Source organism: Neofelis nebulosa, chromosome 9 (genome assembly GCF_028018385.1).
Source record: "Neofelis nebulosa isolate mNeoNeb1 chromosome 9, mNeoNeb1.pri, whole genome shotgun sequence".
Lineage (NCBI taxonomy): Eukaryota > Metazoa > Chordata > Mammalia > Carnivora > Felidae > Neofelis > Neofelis nebulosa.
The window spans coordinates 112,329,693-112,353,160 of NC_080790.1; the positions used below are offsets into that span (position 1 = coordinate 112,329,693).

General features: G+C 49.6%; 1 protein-coding gene across 1 annotated transcript in view; it reads right to left on the bottom strand.

The window, feature by feature from the left end:
• Positions 1 to 10,109, bottom strand: part of TMC2 (transmembrane channel like 2) — a 57,415-nt gene extending 47,306 nt beyond the window's left edge. Inside the window, exons 1-3 of the mRNA XM_058686401.1 lie at positions 10,089 to 10,109; positions 7,180 to 7,523; positions 2,801 to 2,953 (exon numbers count right to left, since the gene is read on the bottom strand). Of these exons, the coding sequence (XP_058542384.1) occupies positions 2,801 to 2,953; positions 7,180 to 7,523; positions 10,089 to 10,109 (518 nt within the window). The remainder of the gene's footprint in view (positions 1 to 2,800; positions 2,954 to 7,179; positions 7,524 to 10,088) is intronic.
• Between the last annotated feature and the right edge of the window lie 13,359 nt (positions 10,110 to 23,468).

Consider the following 23,468-nt stretch of genomic DNA (forward strand, 5'->3'; position numbering starts at 1 on the left):
ACCTAGATGCAGCAGAGGTGTGAACACAGCCTTGCCCCAGTTCACCTCTGTTCTTCATGCACCGTCATCCTGCTTTGATTGTCACAACAACTCTGCCCGGGGTCAACCAGCTGCCCGAGTGGGCCAGAGATGGGTCCCCACACCATTGCTTCTAAAAAAAGAAGATGTAGTCTGGGAATGCTACTTGTGATGGGAGGAAATCATGGAGGACGCGAAGGGATGCCTTCTAGAATGTTTAGTAACCCTAGACAGATGATTACAAATTAAGAGTGTAGGTGGGGCGCCTGGGTGGCTCAGTCAGTTAGGCCTCCATCCGACTTCGGCTCAGGTCATGATCTCAATGGTTCTGAGTCTGAGCCCTGCATCGGGCTCTGCACTGACAGCCTGGAACCTGCTTCCAATCCTCTGTCTCCCTCTGTCTCCCTCTGTCTCTGCCCCTCCCCTGCTTGCTCTCTCTCTCAAAAATAAAACAAATAAACAGACAAACGCAAAAGACACATTAAGAGTGTAGGTACCGGAGCCAGAATTCTTGAATTCAAATGCGGGCCAGGCCCCTTACCTCACCTCGTAAAACATGGGCAAGTGACCTGATGGCTCTGTGTTTGCTCATCAGTAAAGCGGGGGCAATAACAATGGAGTAAAGGAGTTGTTACCAACAACTGGTTTGGTATGTAACTGGTTGTTACATACCAGCATTCAGAATAGATCTAGTACCCAGGGGGGACTCAGCAAGCGGTGGCCATATGTACAAAAAGAAAGAGTACTGAGAGATGTGTTAGACACAGCTCCGTGGACAAGAGCATCCAGTTGAGTGAGGACACCGTGCCTTGGGCATCTGAGGGGCAGTAAGTAACTCAGCCTGAATGTGGGGCGGGCGGTGGGGGCTTCCCCGCAGAGGGCACGCTTGGCCCGAGTCTTACAGGGTTGTAGGAATTAGCCAGGCAGGCCGGCAGAAAGCAGAGATCTTCTAGGTAGAGGCCCCAGCTTGCTTGGAGACCCAGAGGCTGTCCACCTTGGACCTGACTCTGGGATAAGGAATCTTGGGAGAGGGAAGAGGAAGGAGGGAATCGTGAAGGGAAGAAGCCGGTATGGGTTGAGGAGACCTGCCCCGGAGACAGACGCCTGGGTCTGTTTGATTCCCCAGGCCTTAGCCGCTGGTACTGGGGGCGGGAGCTCTGCCCTCCGGCTGGAGGAGATGTCACGTGTCTCCTCTGGGCAGCCGAACAGCCCTCAAGAAATGTTCACGGTCCCCGAGACTTCAGCCTGCTGGAGATCTCATTTCCATGAGCACCTGGGTTGCTCTTTTTCCGCTGTTAATAAAAGATGTGTTCAGGTGACACCTGAGTGGCGGCGAGGTGGTGTTAGAGTGACAGATGGCTGTTCTGGGCCCCCTGACAGGAGGAAGAAGCTGGCCCTGAGGGATCAGGGAGAGGAGACCCAGAAGACAGCCCCTGCCCACGCCTGCACCTGCCACCCGAGCCGTAGCCAGCGGCCACGTGGGATGATTTCATTTAAATAAATTAAAATAGAACAAAAAATTCAGTTACTCGGTCACACTAACTGCTTTTCCAGTGGTTCCCAGCCACATAAGGCTAGCGGCGGCAGTAAGAGTGTAGCTTTAGAGCATCCCCGTTACGCCCCAAAGTTCTGTTGGTCAGCACTGGCCCGGAGGCACCACAGGGAGGCATTTCTTCCCGTAGGAGCGTAGGGCACCCGGTAGTAATTTGCTTGGGTGTGTAGAGTCAGCTGGGTTTACCAGAACTCCCTCAGGGTCTGCGCTGTGTGCAGCCAGCCTCTTCGCTCACCTCTTGGGGGCAAACGGGGCGTCAAAATACAGCTGCCAAATTGTTCTACATAATAAAGGGTGAGGCAGTTGGCAGACTGGAAACTCAGGTGTGACAGGAGCCAGCAAAAGTGGCTTTATGAAGAGGGAAGGACAAGGGGAGTGTTCCCCCCGCCCCCAGCCCCCGGTGGCAGAAAAACCAAGGGGGAACTTGGGGGGAAATGGTAATATTGGATGGGATTTTTTTTTTTTTTTTTTCAGTAGAAAACCAGTTAAACAGTGTGACCCCTGGCCTTATCTCAAGACTACGGCAGAGACACGAGACTCACAAAACGCTTGGTGGGCCGGCCTTTCGTGTGGAAACGGGAGAAGGGCTGAGCTGAAAACAGGAGTCAGGGGCTTGGAGAGGAGGAGGCCCGAACAACATTCATGGAGCGTCACCTCAAGCTTGGGCCTTGAGCTGTCGGGCATCTGGGACTCAAGAGTAGCTGAGACAGACACACTCCCCGTTCTCCACACGCCCAGCGTGAGTGTGCCACACACAAAGAGGTTCTGGGGCCCAAAGAACACAAAGGGCGTTCTGAACGTGTCGAGGTAGGGAGGGTGGGGGCTGGAAAGCCGCCCAAGGGAGGCACGTCTGTGCTGGGTTGTGAGGGAGGTGTAGAAGCCGCCAGATGAGAGGAAAGGGACACGAAACAGAAAGGATGCCAGGTTGGGTGTAGGCCAGAGCGCCACGATCCTCTGTCTCTCCCGCCAGACCCTGTCAGTGTTGGCCAACGGCAGGGCCTCAGTCAATAAACAGTCACTGCTCATGCCTGTCTAGGCTCTAACAAACCCCCCCCCCTCCCCGCCCAGGCACTATGCTTGTGCTAGGGATTGAAGGGACCAAAGCAGAGTGGGAGGGTGAATCTCCCTTCCTGTCAAGGGGGCGGAGAGGGAGAAGGGACTCCGGGCCCATCAGAAGGAGCTGAGCCTCTCGAACATCAAGAGGCCCCCGGCCGACCACCACCTGCTCACCTGAGCTCAGTAAGCTTCTTCGCCATGGGCCAGGGCTTGCTCCGCACGGTGGCAATGAGCTTCTTCTTGTCTTCTAGCTGCTCCAGGATTCGGGCCAGTTCCTCCTCTGACAGAGACTCCCCGACAGAGGCACCGGAGGCCAAGGAGGGCGATCTGGAGGCAGAGCCCGGGGCAGAGGAGGGGAGAGTGAGAAGTTGGTGTCTTTAGGCACCCTGCGGAATGTAGGGGAGCCCACTGGCAAGGCAGGCAGGCTGTGTTCCCTGACCCTCCCAGCCCTGACCACCCCTCAGAGGCCCGCCCCTGCTCAGAAGCCCGCGGTGACTCCCAGCACCCATCAGAAGAGACTGCCATTCTGTCCTGTAGCCTAAGACACTGGGAGGGTCACCTCCCCCAACTTGATTTCTCTGCGTGCTCCTTGCCCGCCACATTCTAGCACAGTGCTGCCCAGGAGAGATACAGCCCGAGCCACATGTTGTCATTTGAAATTTTTCTTTTTTAATTAAAAAAAATTTTTTTTTAATGTTTATTTATTTTTGACAGAGAGAGAGAGACAGAGCATGAGCGGGGGAGGGACAGAGAGAGAGGGAGACACAGAATCCGAAGCAGGTTCCAGGCTCCCAGCTGTCAGCACAGAGCCCGGCGCGGGGCTCGAACTCACAGACCTCGAGATCACGACCTGAGCCCAAGTCGGACACTCAACCGACTGAGCCACCCGGACGCCCCTGAAATTTTTCTAGTAACCACATTAAAATGGCAAAAGGAGATGGGTAAGTTCATTTTAATAATACACGTCGTTGAATCCAACATGTCAAAAATTGTCATTCTCACCCGTAACCAATCTAAAAATTATTAATGAGGCATTTTAAAATTTTTCAACGTTTTTTATTTATTTTTGGGACAGAGAGAGACAGAGCATGAACGGGGGAGGGGCAGAGAGAGAGGGAGACACAGAATCGGAAACAGGCTCCAGGCTCCAAGCCATCAGCCCAGAGCCCGACGCGGGGCTCGAACTCACAGACCACGAGATCGTGACCTGGCTGAAGTCGGACGCTTAACCGACTGCGCCACCCAGGCGCCCCTAATGAGGCATTTTATATTCTTGTACTGTCTTCAAAATCTGGTGTTCCTCTCACAACCCCTGTGTGTGTCGATTTAGACATTAAATTTTCAGTGAACATATTTGATCTGTATCTGGATTTCATAAGATTTGTAGTTGAAACGGTTACCCAAATGGGTAAAACCCATTTGGTTGGGTATGGTTGAAACCATTCCCAAATGGTTTTAGACATACTTAAAAGTTTCCCAGCCAACGAATTACGTGGTAGAATATCATTTTCCTTTGACATTTGCATCTGCATGGACAAAAGCAGTTGGCCCATTTTTTTTTTTTTTTAAAGGAGAAATGCATCGGCTTCAAAGTTAAGTCGATTTCAAAACTACAGCTGTCTGTCCAAGTGAAGTAAATTCACTAACTTTTGTGTCAGCTCAGTAGCATTAACACCGAATTAAAATGAAATTAAGTGAGGGGTGCCTGGATGGCTCAGTCAGTTAAGCAAACTCTTGGTTTCAGCTCAGCTCATGATCTCATGGTTCGTGAGATCGAGCCCCAAGTTGGGCTCCGTGCTGGCATGCGGAGTCTGCTTGGGATTCTCTCTCTCTCTCTCTCTCTCTCTCTCTCTGCCCTTTCCCTGCTTGCGCTCTCTCTCTCTCAAAATAAAAAATAAATAAATAAACTTAAAGAATAAAGTGAAGTTAAATTAGAAATTCAGCTCCTTGGTCACACTGGCCACATTTCAAGGGCTCAGCATGTGGCTGGTGGCCGTCGTACTGGATGGCACGGGGGAAGGGACTTGCATCCAGAAACCTTCTCCCTGTGTAAGGAGCCTCAACATCTCACAGCCGAGACCATGTGTGTTCAGCTGCCACAAAATTTAAAAAAAACCACTTTTTAAAAATGTTTACTTATTTTTGAGAGAGAGACAGAGTGCAAGAGGGGGAGAGAGAGGGAGACACAGAATCCAAAGCAGGCCCCAGGCTCCCAGCTGTCAGCACAGAGCCTGACGCAGGGCTCGAGCTCATGAACCACAAGATCATGACCTGAGCCGAAGTTGGACGCTCAACCAACTGAGCCACCTGGGCATCCCCGGCTGCTGCAACATTTTAGTTGTTGTGTGTGTTCCTCACAGTGTCCTTTGCTTGCAGAAAAAAACTCTGAGCGGGACAGCTGCCCATGGGGTGAGGGAGTGGCTGGAGAAGGCCAGGCCCAGGCAGCCTTCTCAGCCACTTCCATAAATGTAAATACAGGATGTGGACTTGGGTCCCTGCAGGTTTTAGAGAACAATTTGCAGCAGCCCCCATGAGTTTTAATTTCTGAGGAACTCAAAGAACGGAGGAGACCTCATGGGCCAGAGGAGAGAAGAGGGGTCCAGCACCTCGCTGGACAGCCGAGGGCACAGGGGTGTCTTGCCATGCCTCATGCACATCCCATGACAGCTTCCTTTGAGTCTCTCCTCAGGGGTCCTTCGGTCTCGGGGTGCAGGGCACTCAGGATTTGCTTCAATTCCCCATGTGCTTCAGGGACTGGCCGAAATGCTTACCTTCTCGATGGAGAAACCCGGATGCCCCAGGGCCCCATGGAAAAGGCATTTCATCAAACCCTTTCTTGAGTGCATATTGCTTTCCGCCTTGTCTTATGATGACTGATGCCCATGTCCTATCTTACCTACTAGACCGTCAGCGTCTGGGGAACACGACTGAGTCTTTTCCATCTCTCTCTGCCCTGCTGTGGCACTCAGCTGAGAATGGCACCCCTCGCTTTGCCTCTGCCGTCCAGACACCTGCAGTCTGCTTGGGGTGGGGCAGCCTCCCTCTAACACTCAGGACACTTCAGGGCTTGATCAACATGCATTCAAGTTCTCTTTAAGTTGCTATGGGCACCATGCACTCTTTACCCCTTTAGCTTATGTCCAAGGACAATCAGGCAGGAGACAAAAGCCCTAACCAAGCCGGAGATGACCGGCATGGGTGACAGAAGAAATCAGTGGCCCTTTTGAGGGCCTCAGTTCCCTCTGTAAAGGCAGGGAGGGGCGGTGGAACACCCTATTGAGGGGGTTAGACCCCGGTGGAAAGGAACATCGCCTTCACCCTGGCCCTGCTTCCTTCCTCTGTTTCAAAAGCCTCTGCAGGGGCGCCTGGGTGGCGCAGTCGGTTAAGCGTCCGACTTCAGCCAGGTCACGATCTCGCGGTCCGTGAGTTCGAGCCCCGCGTCGGGCTCTGGGCTGATGGCTCGAGCCTGGAGCCTGTTTCCAATTCTGTGTCTCCCTCTCTCTCTGCCCCTCCCCCGTTCATGCTCTGTCTCTGTCTGTCCCAAAAATAAATAAAAAAACATTAAAAAAAAAAAAAAAAAAAAGCCTCTGCAGCCATTATCAACAGGGATTCTTTTTTTTTTTTTTTTTTTTTAAATTTTTTTTAACGTTTTTTTATTTATTTTTGAGACAGGGAGAGACAGAGCATGAACGGGGGAGGGGCAGAGAGAGAAGGAGACACAGAATCGGAAGCAGGCTCCAGGCTCTGAGCCATCAGCCCAGAGCCCGACGTGGGGCTCGAACTCACGAACCGCGAGATCCTGACCTGAGCCGAAGTCGGACGCTTAACCGACTGAGCCACCCAGGCGCCCCCAACAGGGATTCTTAAAACATCCCGGGAAGTGAGGAAAGCTAAAAAGGGGTGGGGAGTGCAAAGAGAAGGAGATGTCCCATCAAAATTGGCAGCAAAGAATGGAACCCAAATCCTGACTTGCTGACTCCTGAAGCTGGCTCTGTCTGTGAACCCACATGTGCCAGTGCTAATGGAACAAAGGAAAAAAACAAACCCCCCCCGCATCCTAGGTTTCAGGGCTGGTGGAATCCTCGAGGGTCCTTTAAATCAACGCCACCTTTCACAGAAGAGGACACAGGTCCAGACTGGGGAAATGGCGTGCTTAAGTCCTACGATGACTCCTAAATCCAGTTTTGTTCTTTTCTCTCAGTTCCTCTTCAAGAGCTGCGGTGAGCCACCAGCTGAAATTTAGGAGACTTGGGATCTGGTCCCACCCCGCTGCCATGTCACCTCCCCACTCAGTACGTCCACTTGCACCTGCCGGACATGAGGCACTGCGGTTGAGATCACCCAGTGTCCCCTCCAAGCGTGGCCAAGACCCTCTTCCCATTTCATGGGGGAGAGCAGGGTGGTGGAAAAGCGGGGGACAAACAGAAGCAGGAGATTGGAGGGGTCACCTATACCAGGGGAGGGGACATCAACCCTTTGTCAAGGGAGGGAGAAGGGCCAAAGGAGAGGAGGGCACTGATCATAAACGCACCTGGATCAGAATTACAACATACCTGTGCTTTTTCAGTCGCTTCCAAGTCTCCTCCTTCCTCGGCGCCTCCTTTTCCTTCCTTGAGGGTGCTCTCTGCTCCTTGAGGGAAGTCCTCCCATCCTTCTTCCTCCTCTCTGTGCAGGTCCTCTCTGCGGAGCTCCGCCCCCGTTCCCCCAGCTCTTCTCGGTGTCTCCTGCACTCTGCCTGCTTCCTCCGGGGGGATCCCGGCCCTGGGCTGCCCCCGACCCGTTCCTTCTGGCCAGGCTGGGCTCCGCGCCTGCCCGCGGCACCCTCGGCTCTGGGAGCCCGCTTCTTTGAGGGTCTCCTCCCGGACCTGTCACCTGCAGGGGCAGGAATTGGGCAGTTCTGGCCTCACCCGCCTCCACCCCAGGAAGGTGCCCCCAGCTGTGAGACACCAGATGCCCAAGATACTTCCTGGAGCTTGTTGGCTCCAAAGGCCACCTCTTTCGGAGCCCCTGGTCTGGGATGAGAATTAATGTCTCCCTCTTCTGACCGGTTGGCACTCCCACGCTCTTGCCTAAACCTCAGGTAGAGGGGGGGCCACCTGGGTGGCTTAGTCGGTTGAGTGACCGACTCTTGGTTTTGGCTCAGGTCGTGATCTTACCGTTCGTGGGTTTGAACCCCACGTCGGGCTCTGCACGGACAGTGTGGAGCCTGCTTGGGCTTCTCTCTCCCTCTCTCTGCCCCTCCCCCACTCATGTGCACGCTCTCATGCTCTCTCTCAAAAAATAAGTAAACATTACAAAAAAAAAAAATAAAGCTCGGTTAGAGATTTAGGCACATGCCTTTCCTCTTTGTGGGTGTGCAGCTCTTTGGGGTCAGAGCGGAGTCATCTCCTGACCCCCAGGGCCAGGCCAAGCCCCCATCTCTGTTTGGCAAGGCTCTGTCTGGACCACTGACAGGCTCCTTACTCCAGGGGCTGCTGTCTCATGGGACCCCGCCTGTGAGTGTGTGTATCAACCATGACTTTGTAGCATTGGCAAACGGCCTGGTTGAACAGAATCTACAGTATGAAATTTCCTCAACAGTTTGCCCAACAGCTATGCTAAGTACAACTATTCACAAAGTTACGAATTACATGCGGGCAAGGTTATCATGAAGTTCTGGTATGAATAACCAACCTCTTCGTCACTTACTAGCTGGGTGTCTTTGAGCAAGTCACTTGACCTCTCTGAGCTCCCGTCTGCCATGGGGATGTTCATACTTTCTCCATCAGCTTGTTAATGAACACAGAACAGTGACAGACATCTGAGAACGGATGGCACTCCCCTGATACTTTTAATCCAGAAATAAAGTATTGAAAAAATGTTTTTAAATGTTTGTTTATTTTTGAGAGAGATTGAGAGCATGAGCGGGGGAAGTGCAGAGAGAGAGGGAGACAGGATTGGAAGCAGGCTTCAGGCTCTGTGCTGACAGATAGCCGGATGCGGGGCTCGAACTCATGAACTGAGGTTGAGATCATGACCTGATGAAGTTGGAGGTTTAACCGACTGAGCCACCCAGGTGCCCCAGAAATAAGATATTTTTTACTTCTAGAAAGAACACAGGTTATGAGCTATGCTGGTTTGCATGAAAAGATCATGTCTATCATTTATTATCTCTGTGGCCACAAATAAATTACTTTTCTGCACCTCAGTTTCCTCATCTGTAAAATGGCTCTAGTAACCTTTATTTCCTTATGTGGTTGGGAGGTTAATTAAAAGCACGAGTAGGGGCGCCTGGGTGGCTCGGTTGGTTAAGCGTCCAACTTTGGCTCAGGTCATGATCTCACGGTTCATGAGTTCGAGCCCCGTGCCGGGCTCTGTGCTGACAGCTCAGAGCCTGGAGCCTGCTTCGGATTCTGTGTCTCCCCCTCTCTCTGCCCCTCCCCCGCTCATACTCTATCTCTGTCTCTCTCTCAAAGACAAATAAACATTAAAAAAATAAAAATGAAAAGCAGGAGTAAAAAGTCTGGCCCCTGGGGTGTATTCAACGAAGGCCCCTTCCCCTCCTGTCTCCAGCCTGCCTCCCACTTTTGCACCCTGAGGCCCTGCCTCTGAGTGGGCAGTGCCTGGGAACTCTTCTGCAGGGCACTTGTTCTCATTGTCCACAGGAGCCACCATCCAGGCTTTTGTGTCATGGCCAGGCAGATTTCCCCAGCTGCACTGCAAGAGCCCCAACTTTGGGCAGAGCAGAGTAGAAGTTCATCACCTGCCATTCCCAGCAGCAGTCATGGAGGCTGGGATGTGGACTCTCAGCTTCCCAAATTCTCACCTCTACCCTACTCCTTATGCAGTCTCTCAAGGCTGTGCATGCAATGCAGTGGCCACAGAGAGCTTTCCTAGCTGCTTCCCTGCCCCTAGAGATTTTCCATTCTGAGAAGCAGGCCACCCTGTCAAACAGCAACCAGAACTAGTTTGTGGTAGGTGGGGCTGGATTTGGGCAGACGGAGTTGGGGATTCAGAGTCTGGCTGTCTGGGTCTGAAGTCTGGTTCTGATGGTTATTATCTGGGTACCGCTGGGCAGGTTGCTTTTTCTTTCTGAGTCAGCTTCCTTGTGGGTACTCTGGTAAGTGCTGCCCCTGGTCAACCCAGATCCCATTACCAGGCCACTGCATCATCCCCTGGTTCCTGGGCATGGTGGCTGTAACAGCTCACAGGCTCTCCCTTCTCCAGGGAGCCTTTGGTTGATGGGAACCATCTTGCCGGGAAATGCCCAGATGTTTACATCCCTTTCCTCTCCTTGAGTCAGCCCATGGCCAATTACTAACCGATACAGAGGTACAAAAGTCCAGTCTTCTGCCTCAAGGCTGAGCAAATCTGTGGCTCATTCATACTCCAGAGCTTCCTGTGGGATCATAGGATGGTTAGAGTCCATCTGAGCATACATCCTTGCTCGATTCCTTCCCTTGCCCTGTCCTGCTTCCCTCACTCCTTGTCTCTTGACCGCCATCCTCGATAAATCACATGCCCACAAATCCCCATATCGGGCTCTGCTTCCAGGGAACCTGATCGATCTATAGGCACCTACCTCAAAGTGTGGTCGGGAAATCCAACCGAGATAGTATCAGTGCAAGTGTGATGTAAGCTGCAGTTAGATTTAGTGAGTGCAATTTGCATTGAGGTTCAGAGAGAAACTACTCAAAGTTCCCTTTTTGGGTTTCAAACCAGGATATCGGTGGCCTATTCAAATGGGCAATGTGCCTGCCTGCTTGGCTACAGGCTACAGCAGCAAATGAGATTGACAAGATTCTGTCCCTCAACACATTTTGAGTTAGTGGAAGAGACAGCGTGATCAGTGCTATGATTCAAGAAGCACAGGGGCGGGCTTCACCCAGACTTAACGAAGGCCTTTCGAAGGAGGAAACTGACAAGCTGAGATCTAAGATCTTATTCTTAACTGATCCAACAGATAAGAGTTTGTGTGACATAATAATAGCAAAATATATTGGATGACTATAGCGTATGGATAAGTGAAATGACTGACAGTGGTGTTAAGGGGACAGGAAGGAGGAACTGGAAATACTCTGTTATAAGGAACCTGCACCACCCATAAAGTGGTATAATGTTATTTGAAAGTGGACTCGTGTTAATTATAAATGGATATTGCAAGCTCTAGTGAAACCCCTAAAAAAAGGACAACTGATATGCTAAAAAGGGAGAGAAACTGGAATCATAGGACATGCTCAGTCAAAACCACAAAATGTAAAGGAAGAGTGGAAGACAAAAATAGGAACAAAAAACAAGGGCAATGAATAGAAAACAGCAACAAATATGGCAAATATTAATCTAACTATATCAATAATCACTTTAACAACAATGGTCTAAATATACCAATTAGAGAAAGAGGTTGTCAGAGCCGATATTGGGAAAGACAAGAAACCCATTTTAAATATAAAGACAAATACAGATTACAAGTTAAAGGATGGAAAAAAATATACCATGCTAATGTGAACCGAAAGAAAGCTAGAGTAACTGTACTAATTCCAGACAAAGCAGATTTCAGAACAGGGAAAATTATCAGGCAAAAAGTAGGGCATTACATAAGGCTAAAGAGATCAGTTTTCCAAGAAGACATAACAATCCTTAACATGTATGCGCCTAACAACACAACACCAAAGGCTGATAGAACTGCAAGGAGAAACAGGCGAATCCACAATTACAGTTGGGGAGTCCAGCCCCTCTGTCAGTAATCAACAGACCCAGCAGGCACAAAGTCAGTAAGGACATAGTCGAACTGAACAACACCATCAATCAACTGGATCTAATTGAAGTTTATAGAATACTTAATCCGACAACAGCAGAATACACATTCTTCTTGAGCTCACATGGAACATTCATGAAGATAGATTACACTCTGGCCCGTAAAACAAATGAGTAGCCAGATATGGTTGCTAAGGCACCATGATCCTATCTTAAGTGTTCAGATCTGACAACTGTTGATTTCTTTTTTCTAAGATTGAATCCTAAGTGTAAAATGAAGAAAAATAACTTTCAGAATATCTTTTGTATCTAAAACTATCTTTGAGATTTCCCAGAAGGTCCCTGGAAAATCTCAAAGACTTATTCCACCTTATGACAAAGAGAGGTGCCAGAAACAATTAGGATTATTTGATATGTTACTGTTGGAGTTTCATGGGAAGAGTTGTCAAATCAGAGGAGACGCTTAGCCTTTCCTAGGTTAAATTGGGATAGGTCAAATGTTTAAATATTTCAGCAACTGTATGCCCTATGGGCAGTTCTGAGAGGTTTGCTGCATGCCCTTGCTGTCCATGACTTATTTCCATTAATCAGAGTCCTGCGGGTGATTTGCCTGATGTTAGGCAACAGTATAATAATCAGTCACAACTCACTTGTCATTTAAAATGTTTATTTGATAACAATATTCTTTAATTTGAATCTGGCATCTTTTAGGACAGTGCTTTACAACTGGAGATGCACATCAGATTTACCTATAGAGTTTTATTAAAATACACATGCTGGGGCGCCTGGTGGTTCAATAGGTTAAGTGTCCACCTCTTGATTCTGGCACACAGTTGTGAGATCAAGCCCTGCATCAGTCTCTGCACTGGCTGTGGAGTCTGCTTAAGATTCTCTGTCTCCTAAAAAAAAAAAAAAAAAAAAGATTCTCTTTCCCTCTCCCTTTGCCTCTCCAGTGCACATGTGCATGTGCTCTCTCTCTCTCTCTCTCTCTCTCTCTCAAAAAAAAAAAAAACCCACATAAGCTTAGGACCTACTCTGGACTGAATGAATCTCTTTACATAATATTCTTTTTAAAAAATGTTTATTTATTTTGAGATTGAGAGAGAGAGAGAGAGAGAGAAAACACATGTACATGAGCTGGTGAAGGGCAAAGAGAGAGGGAGAGAGAATCCCAAGCAGGCTCTGTTCTGACAGTCCTGTGTGGGACTTGATCTTACCAAGCATGAGGTCATGACCCGAGCCAAAATCAAGAGTCAGACACTTAACCAACAGAGCCACCCAGGCGCCCCTCTTTACATAATTTTCTTGATCTATTTTTCTTATCTGATTGATATGTTCTTGTTATATTATGTATATGTTTTTATCTAATTATACATTATATCTCAAGATATTTTTTCTCTGTAAAGATTATGTTTAACCAACTTTATAAGTCAGATATAATGTTCCCTGTCTATACAAAAACATGCCTACTCATTATAAACGTTTTGCCCAAAACTTTTAGATTGCCCTATTATGTTTGTTTTGCATCCCATAGAAACAACCAAATTTCCTGGCCAGTTTCATTATTGCTATGAAATATTTCACTTTTGTAAGTTATTAGTAATAAGTTAACCATAGCCATTTTAAGTCTCTGTCACCTACAGATACTACTTGTTTTACCCTGAAACTTCTTTGAAATCTCAGCTGTAGTCTAGAGTTTTTGTCTTTAACCAAAGGACTGTCTCAGAACCCCAACCGGAAGGATTCTAGCAGGTATTGTTAACAACTAGCACAGTAGTGAAACTCTCAAGGGGTCGATTCTTGGATTCGTGTCTTTCAACTGAAGAGACATCACCATCTTCTAATTACTGGAAGACCATCGCTACTGGTGGCCTCAAGCTGAGGGTGCTTAGAAGTCCTCTTGAAGCAGACAGTCTTTGGATATAGACAGTGTGCCCAAGATCCATGGAACAAGACCATAGATTGTCACTCTGTAACCTGTATTCCCCTGTTTTCTACTCTTTAACCTAAATTCCATCCTGCACTAACGTAAGGCTGTATTTAGTTGTGTTACTAATAAAGCCCTGTTTGCTTCCTTAATCACTCCTTGGTATGAATCCAATACCCAGTTACAATTCACCCATGAACTACCTAAAGTGCATATTTCCCTTGGGAACCACTCAGCTGTCTTTGGTCCCAATTCCATGTAAGAAATCAGTTGGTTTTCTGGCAAACTGGACTCAACCATTGCGTGATGTTTTAGATGGTAAATTCCACAATAGGCCAAGTGGCCGGAAACCCAAAACCCCCATCACATTCTAGGAGGGCCTTGACTCTGCTGAAACAATAGTGTCACTGAACTAAAGCTTAGAAGGAGATCAGGGGACAGGTGGTGTATTTTTGGAGACTGTCTCGCTTTCGCAGATCAACAAAACACGTTACTTTTCCTTTAGACCCACCTAATAACCTCGATACTACAACATTCACTCCTGATACCAATCTATTTTTGATGAACGGTGTCAAAACTTTACAGCATTATTTCACAATCCCATAGTAGTATTTTGGCCCAAACCAGATCATTATGTGGCCCCCAGTGACTGGTATTGGATCTGGTACAGAAGCCTACTATTACCCGCAAATCAGACAGGCACTTGTTACTTAGGTAAACTAATACCTATTCTCAGGATTGCTTCTGACATCACCCAGGATCCATTTTGGCCCAGTAGTTTGCCCTCTAGGAAAACAAGATTAGTAAACAGTTTCATTGAAGAAAGAAAACTTGGGCCTTAATTCCAGAACCGAAACTCCTACTTATTCTAGGGGTATTGTGAAATTCAGGACTTTCATTTCCATACTTTAGAAGAAGTCTGGATGGTAAAATGAAACTTACATGCTATTATTGAGAGAATAAAAGGTGGTTAGATAATCCACCAAGAATCCATCTCCTGAGAGGTTTATGACATTGGACGAGAGATGATTTATATCAGAGCTGCTTCAGATATATTTTGGCCTTTCGAGGGTAATGTGCAATGTTCAGGGGAGGAATGTTATACTTGCATTCCTGAAGACCTCTCAGAGATCTTTAACATGACTAAAAAGATCCAAGAAGTAAACAAAGATATCAGGAAGCAGGGAACTTTGATCCCATATTTGGTTCCATGGACTTTTCCGATTGTGCATGAGATTTGTTATTTTATTTAGTCTGGGCATTCTTGGCTCCTGGCTGAAAAGTGAACTATGCAAACTCTGGCCATAATCCTTCTCTTTGTATTTGTCTGTGTACCGGTGTTCAGATGTGTGATCTCCAGAGTTTTAAATGCTGTTGCATACCTGCTATGCATCAAATGATTCAACAAAAGGTCATGCAGAAGAAAGAACTGGAAAACCTGACACACAGGTTGAAACAACTATCCCCAGAAACTGGGAGGTTGAAACAACTATCCACAGGTGATTGACATGCAATTATGATACCTCAAACAGTGGTGAAGATCTGGATTGATGTTCTCAGATATTGATGGTCTGACCTTCAGTTTGGGCTGAATAATGACCACAAGGACCCACTGAGAACAGAAACCATCTATCCCACACTCCGCCCAGACACAGAGAACCCAAAACTACACCTTAGGGTCCTCAGTAAGATGACTTTGTGTTATACCTCTGTCTTCATTAGCATGACTTTATTTTTTTCCAAGAGTCTCCTCCCCCAGGCAAATGGCTTGATTGGTCATTGCAGGATTTTCCCAAAGACTCATCAACTCTTCAATGGAAAGCATCACCAAAAATTTGCACCCAAAGATTCTTTGAATGCTTTGCCTCAAAATCCTGACCTTGCCATTTATTGTTGACTCTTGTATTAGAATTCTCATCCAATTCCAATCTAGCCCCCACTTTGAAAGTCCTGCCTGAAATCAAACTTTCAATTTTCAGTAAATTCTGACCTTCCCTTCCCTTTCCTGAGGCCCTCCAAAGCTTTTCTCGCTATAAGCAATAAAGCAGCATTATCTTATCAATAGGTTGTGTTGGTGATATTTAGGAAGCCGGTTTTTGACAACAAGTTAGATAAACACATTTTGTTTTTAGAAAGAAGGAATAAATATGGTAGGCCAAAAAAAAAAAAAAGTCATGGAAATAAAGAGAGAGAGAGAGAGTGATAAAGTATAACTGGGATGATTGGAAATACTTAGCAAAGAACTGATGTTCACTCTGATTCTGGAAGAATGAACAGGATTTTGCCAAGAGAAGAAGGGGAGAAGGGAGTGGCGGTGCTAGCAAGGTGGGGGGATTCTAGGCGGAGGAAACAGGGAATGGAGGGGCTCCAGTGGAAATGCCAAGAGGTCTGATGCATGGGTGAGCAAGGCAGGGCAGAGTCTGGGCTATAATCTGGTTGCTGGGGTGGGGAGTTCGCACAGGGGAGGTTGCCCAGAGAGCTGTACCCATGGGGCAGCTGGGTTGAAATCTGGAGGGTGAGGGTGTGATACTGGAGCCTGTTTTGCAGGATGTGGTCTGCATCAGAGAATGTTGCTAGAAGCACTGATGAAACTGTTGTGGGGTTGGGACACCGGGTCCCGGTCACTGCAGGGCAGGCCCCATGAGCATGTTCACTGTGAAGGCAAGAAAAGGCACCGAGCAAGGGTCTGACTCCACCATTAACAATCTTTGGGACTCGGTTTCTCATTGTTGCGATTATGGCACGAGGTAACTGGTGTCAGCTCATTGAAAAGCAATGAGCGTTGTTTCTAGATGCAAAGACAGGTGATCATATGTGTGGCCGGATAGGTTTTCTTGGTTCCCTCCTGCCCTGATCTCTTTCTTCTCTGACTCCCCTCCTATAGGAAAAGGGGTTCGGTCAGAAAATGTGAACGCAAGATTATTTAAGTGTAATGGTAACTCATCCAAATTAGGAAGCAGGTCAGTATCAGCCAGTGAGAGATGGGTTTGTCCTGTAGATGTTCTTCCGCATGGCTCTGGAAGGTTTCGGCCCCCATCATGGGGGTGGGGGGGTGGGGAGGTGGAGCCAGAAACTAAGCCACCCTGTCCAAAGACCAGGAGCGAGTGTGAGAAAGTGTGTGTTACTGCAGCTGTGACTCTTTAGAAGAGTTCTAGAACTGAGCTATGCTCTCAGAGAGGACAGAAGAGCAGAGAGTGTGTGCATCAGGTCTCCTGGGTCCCATCCGACACAAGCTGCATGTTGCTTGAAAGAACTGGGTAAAAATGTCGATATACGTCTGCATCTTCTTCTGAGCTCTGTGTGTCCTCAATCAGCTAACAAATGGTTTTCTTTCTGGTAATGAGCTATACCAAGCATTTTTTCAAATGCTATGGATGAAAGTCAAGGGTTCATGCATTTTTTACAGGCTGTAACTCCTGTTGTAATGTTATTTCCCAACTGAACGAAATCCATACGGAATGTGGAAAGCAAGTCAGAATTTGCTCCTCAATCTTCCCCAAGCCTCTTCTACTTTTTTAGTTTTTCTTTACAGCCAGTGTTCCATGGACTCCACACAATGAATAATTTAGGAGCCAGAAAAGCAGCTGCTACCTTAGGAAGACCTCCAAGCCCCAGCATGTACTCCCTCACTCGTAACAGGCCTCCTCAGGCGCATGGACCTGATCCAAAGTGAAAATTGGCTGAGGAGAAGCTGGAAGGCCCAGCAGGGTCTGGCTCACCCTCCAGCTCGGTGATTTTCACCGTTAAATACGTTTACCGAAGGATCTGGAAGGTAGGAGAGTTCTGACCCTCCTCTTCGACTAACAGAATGACAGATTGTCATTATTTTGAGAAAATAGCTTTGTATTCTCAGACATTTTCCCCCCTCAACATCCTAGAAGCTGAAGGAATAGGCTATCAGGTCCCGTCAGAGGTGACTCCAGAGGAGATTTAAAATGAAAATCTTTATGTAATCGGGCTTCAGTTAACCTAATGGATTCCCAATATTTAACTTTGCTGTATTCCTTAACCATCTGGACCCCTGAAATGAAAATTCATTTCCTCTTTTTTATGGGAGAAGGGTGCATGGCAAGGGGGGGGGCGGTGAGTGGCATATTTCAGTAGGAAAATGTTTGTGTTTTAGGCAAAATGACTTTCCATCTCAGTCCTGCTTGAGGGCCATGTGCCCACCCATGACACCAAGGCCAGCCCCCTCAGCTGGGGCAGAGGGGAGCCAGGCTGGGTGTAGGAGGGACATGGGCAAGGAGAATGGGATGTGGAGAAACAGATCTGTGCATCCTACACCTAGACAACCATCGCCAAGAGAGCTGACCCTTCTGTGGGGAAGGGGTTTCTCATCCAGCCACACGCAGGCACAATTTCTAACGCCTGCCTAATTTCTAATGCCTGCCTAATTTCTAACGTCTGTCTAATGGGGACAACCCCATGTCTGGAGGGAAATAATGACTGGATGGTGGGTGGGGTAGGGAGGACAGACAGTGGCCAAGGGGCAGCTCTGGAGCTCTGGGGGCAGAAAGGAGGGCTGAGATGCCAGTGGTGGTACCCTGGCCCCTCCCTCCTGCCCAGGGTCCTGGCTTTTGCACAAGCCTTGCTCTTGGGTTCTTCCCCTCCCCCCCACACCCCCCGACTTGTCATGACGGGACTCGGGCCCCTGGCTGTGGGGAAGCAGAGGGTGACAAGAGGGAAGGGCTTGGCAAAGGAGACAGACGAGGTGGATGCTGGCCAGTTCGTCCGAGCCAGTCCAGTGTGCCTGGGTGGGGGCCCAGACGAGTCCCTCCCCCTCAGAACTGGCTGGCGGAATCTCTTCCACCCTCACCCCAGAAGTCCATCCTTTCCTGCAATTCTGCTTCCTCGCTTATCGGGGGGATTCAAGAAAGAGAAAATGGCATCATAACATCCACAACACGTCTCATGACCCGAAGCGTAGGATGCCTGACCTGTGAGTATGGCCTCTGCCCTCCTCATGGCCTCGAAGGGTCCTCTCTCCTGCTGATGGCTTCCTCCAGCTCCTCCTGGAGCAGGTGACCCCACTTTGGGTATAGCCTTCCCCGGCTCACAGAAGAGCTGTGGCTGCATTCCTGATGGGAAGGTGGCCTAACCCCACTACCGCTGGTACTTTGTGGAGGTGACAAGCGTGCTGTCTGGAGTCAGGCGGCCTGGGTGTGAGTCCTGGCTCCACGACCAACCCGCTGCCTGGACGGTGCTTCCCTGCTAAATGGTCACTGCTTCCTGAGGCTCGACTCAGTGTCCCTAACTCTGGGCTGCGGGCAGGGCCTCTCTGCGCAGCATCCCGTCCCTTCCCCAATGAAAGCACCTGCCTCCCCACTCCCCCCACCCCCGCCCCGCCCCCAGGGGTCCTTACAAGGGAGGGGGGAGGGGAAGGGAGGGTGGAAGAGAACGCTGGGTGTCGGCCAGACCAGGAACGCATCACCCCATCTCACATACACCCCAACTCAGGCATCACCCCACCTCACCTGTGCCTGGAGAGCCGCTCCTCACCTGTCCTCTCACCCCACTGCCTGCTGGAAGAGATGAAGCATGACAGATGGCCGACCTCTGGGCATCCCCCTCCCTGGATCACCCCCATTCTGCTGTGGGGGAGCCCTCAGCCGGTCCCCACTGCCCCAGATGACGACCTGGCCCCGATAATTTTACTAACAAGCATCCCCAGTCCTGACATATCTCTGACACCCTGGAGCGGACACGAGGTCAGAACATCCCCGCATCCCCCATCCACCCCGCCCCAGACAGACAGACAGACAGATAGAGAAATTTGCTGAGGGGATTGCTGAGGAAAGGTGATTCTAACCAAGAGAGCAGCAGACTGAGACCCCTGCTGGGGTCTCAGGGTTCTGCCAACACCAGCACCGTGCAGGGCACTTTACATGTGCCCTTGGCAGTCCCTTCGATGGTCCTGCCTGGGAGCAAGTTGCCTTCGTCCATCTCATGGGTGAGGCTGGGAGAGGCTGGATATCCAGATTAGGGCCATTCAGCAGGCAAGTGGCAGACCCTGGGCTCAAGCCTGGTCCCTGTGCCTCAAGAGACCCCCTTTGCTCCCCTGGTTTGCTGCTGCTGCTCTGGAACGCGGTGGGTGGGCCCTTCGGAGCTGGGGACCACTCACCTTCCTCCCCCAGGCTCTTCAGCTGGCGGCTCATGGTCAGAGGAGCGCCTCAGCCCCCACGCTGGCTCACACCGATGGCTGGCCCACGTGCACCTTCATTCAGCCTGGGGCGCTCTCCTGCCCTCATGGTGGCCGGGCTTCCTTTCTGGGCCCTGATGGCAGCCGGGGCCTCTTGGCTTGTTCGAGATTGAACTGGAGGTGGGTGAAGGTCGGGAGAGAGGTGAGGAAGGAGGCGGGGAGTTCCCAGCCCTTCAATCCGGCCACACACTCCTCCGCTCAGGTTTCCCAGCAGAGGGGCAGTGTGGCCTCACGTTTCAGGCATCACTTACACACGGAGGGGCCCTGGAGGGGCCAGGAGCTGCCAGCTCACCTCCCAGCTCTGACGCCACCTGCACTCTGGCCATGGGGGATGTGAAGAGCATCCCAGGGCCCTTTCCCTCTATCCGGAGTCCCTAATAGGGACAAGGCACCAGGAAAGTTGTGGGATGTTGGTGAAAATTATCACCAGGCCTTCTGTTTAAAACGCAGGTTCCCTGGGGCGCCAGGGTGGCTCAGTCGGTTAAGCGTCTGACTTCGGCTCAGGTGATGATCTCTCGGTCCGTGAGTTCAAGCCCCGCGTCGGGCTCTGTGCTGACAGCTCGGAGCCTGGAGCCTGATTCAGATTCTGTGTCTCCTTCTCTCTGAGCCTCCCCCGTTCATGCTCTGTCTCTCTCTGTCTCAAAAATAAAGAGGTTAAAGTGCAGATTCCCAGGACTGACACTGGGCATTAGAATCAGTAGGTCGGGGCAGCGCCCAAGAAATCTACTCTCTGAATCCTGATGCCGAGTCCCCGGGCCCCTCTGATGAACGATTCCCGCTCCTGCCACCTGTCACTTGCTCAGCCACTCTTCCCACTGTTGCCCGCCTTGCAAAAGGGCACATCTGGCTGCTTTGCAAACCAGAGGTTCAGACTGATCCTCTGGCAGGAAGCCACAGGCCCTAGGGTGTTGGGTTCTTAACCTGGCATCCCCGGGGGCAGAAAAGAGGGGAAACATAACAATTTCATTTTTCCTTGTCTTCAACTGAAATTCAGCATTTCCCTCAAAAACGCGTGAGTTTTGGGGCGCCTGGGTGGCGCAGTCGGTTAAGCGTCCGACTTCAGCCAGGTCATGATCTCGCGGTTCGTGAGTTCGAGCCCCGCGTCAGGCTCTGGGCTGATGGCTCGGAGCCTGGAGCCTGTTTCCGATTCTGTGTCTCCCTCTCTCTCTGCCCCTCCCCCGTTCATGCTCTGTCTCTCTCTGTCCCAAAAATAAATAAAAAACGTTGAAAAAAAAAATTAAAAAAAAAAAAAACAAAAACAAAAACGCGTGAGTTTTGTCCCCCCAGTGGAAGTCATAGACATTTTCTCAGCACGTTAAGCTGTGGGGGGGAATCTCAAAGTTCCATGTATGCCTATCACTACTTCGAAATTAGGACAATTATAATCCTGTTGCTAGACCTTGTTATTTACTTATCAGGAGGGCCTGTCGCCTGGCCACCTTGGTGAAGGGAAGGGCCAAAGAACCATCGCGTGAGGGAGCATCTGAAACGCACACGCTTCACCTCAGGCTTTAAATCTTTCTCTTTGTCACCTGGCCTCTCCCCAGCCCCAGGATTCCAGGACAGTGAGGGGACTCTTGTACTCTCTGGCCTCCACACTGCAGCCCCAGGGCCCTGGAGTGACTACAGCCAGCCTCTCTCCCAGCCAGGCAATCCCTGTGGCTGAGGGGGCTCCCAGCTTGCCTGCCCGCCTCTCTTAATGAGTGAGGACCCTCTCAGCCCTTCCTGGTTCTCTGGGGTCTGAGGGGGAAAGGCTTTCTACATTACCTTCACTCCTGCAGGGGAATTCCCTCGCGTTCCAGCACCTGGCCTGTCTACACCAGGGAACACATCACTTTTCTGTTTCCCCCAGAGAATGCCGAGCAGGCACCAGGGCTAGACCCAGTTCTAGGCACGGGGGGGATGATCAGTGAATAAAGCGGAGACCCCTACCCTCGAGGGGCCGTCTCTGCCGTCTCAGGTGGGCGGGTGAGGCCTTGGCATCTGAAGGGGGAAGCTGGGAATTCAGAAATTCTCACAACAAAACCTATGACAACTATTGTTACGGAATTCCAAGTCCAGGTTTGGGAGTCACACCGAACACGGAGTATTTTGCTTTATTCGTGGCACACCACGTAAATATCAGTTCCAGGCTTGCTGAAGTAAACACACGTGCAGGCGTCACTCTGCCCTGAGGAAGGGAGCAAGGTCACTCTGTCCTCATCTCCAAAGGGTCCACCCACAGCAGCAGGGGACGGGGAAAGCCAACAGGGTTTGTGAGGCCCAGGGACCTGGGGTTGAGCTACTTGCTCAAGGGGTGACAAAAAGAGATGACATTAACATTTTATAACTCTAGGGGGGGAGGAGCCAAGATGGCGGAACAGCATGGAAGTTTTTTGTGCCTCTCGCGTCCATGAAATCCAGCCAGAGCAACACTAAACCATCCCACACACCTAGAAAACTGATTGGAGGATTAACACAACAATCTGCACAACCTGAACCACAGAATTCAGCAGGTACGCGGTGCGGAGAGGTGAACTTGGGGAGCTAGAAGGCGCAGGAAGGGAGGTGCTTTTGCGGGCGGAGAGAGGACGGAGACTGGGGGCGGGGGAGAATACGGGAAAAGCACCTCTCCCCAAAAGCAAGAAAGTGGAAAGTTGGAAACAGCCGCAGGGACTAAACTGAAAAGGGAGAAAGGAGAAAGGAGAGGGTTTAAATTCCATTAAGACTGTAAACAAGGGGAGCTCAAAGGCTGCAACTCTGCAGCTCCATACCTGGCAGTGCTCTGGTGGGAAAAGTGAATCCCCAGCAGCAGAGTGGGGTCCGGGAGGCTCTCGGGCCACACGGGGAAAAGCGGTTCCACTGCTGGAAGGACATTTGATAGACACTGTGGAAGCCACCTGGTCCCAGCAGACCCCAGAAAACGGCCACATTCGCTGGTGCTGGAACAAGGTTGTTAAGGGTGAAGCCTGGTGCCAGATGTGTGTTGTGATTTTCCATAATCCCTGAAAAGCTGCTGCTACACTATCTCGCAAACTTTTTCTGGAGCGGGCTGGCACCTGGCTGTCGACTCGGGGCACCGGCAGCAGCAGGATCCAGCAAGCATTCCTGGTGCAGCTGACATTTGGCCATTGTTCGGTGAGACCCTCCCACAGAGGGGTGGAACGGGTCAAAGCCACAGTCTGTCGGAAGTGAGGGGCCGGGGAAAACAGCCGCATCCGAGAAAAAACTCGGGAGAGAGGTACTGCCTGGGGCCTGGTCACGGAGAGTGAAGGAGCAGGTAGGGGATGAGAGCTGAGAATGGAGGACGGGTGCGCCATTGGTGATCCAGGAGGACAGACCGGGTAGCTGGGTGGTGCCATTTTCACCACTCCCGCGCATGCGCATACGCACCTACGAGTGCCACAACACTCCACCCCAGTATGCTAGCAGCGCCATCTAGTGGAGATCGGAGCCATTACACTGAGCCACTCCCAACTGGGCCAACCTTGTTCTTCAAGAACACAAGTCACACTGCCGGCTTAGTTTATGGACTATAAAGCGCTTCATAGTCTGACTTCTAGGGGAAAACGAAGTAATTTCAGTCCTACTTCAATATGTTAGCAGGTCTATCTATTCAATTTTCTTTCTTTCTTTTTCTCCTTTACACTTCTTTTCTTGAATATAGAAAGAGAAAAAATGCATTTTTATTTTCAATTTTTATTAAAAATATATTTTTAAAATTTTATTACTATATTTTTTACTCTCGTGTAAATTTTTTCAAATTCTATTTTACTTCCATCATCTCATTTTAGTCTACTTCAGTGTATTCACCTTTTCAAATTTTCAAACGATTTCCTTTTTTTCTTTTTCTTTTTTTCTCTTTTTCGTTTCTTTTCTTTTTCTTGAATGCAGAAAGTGAAAAACTTCATTTTTACTTTCAATTTCTATTAAAATATTTTTATTTAATTTTATTACTATATTTTTGGCTTTTATGTAAGTTTTTTTCCAAATTCTATTTTACT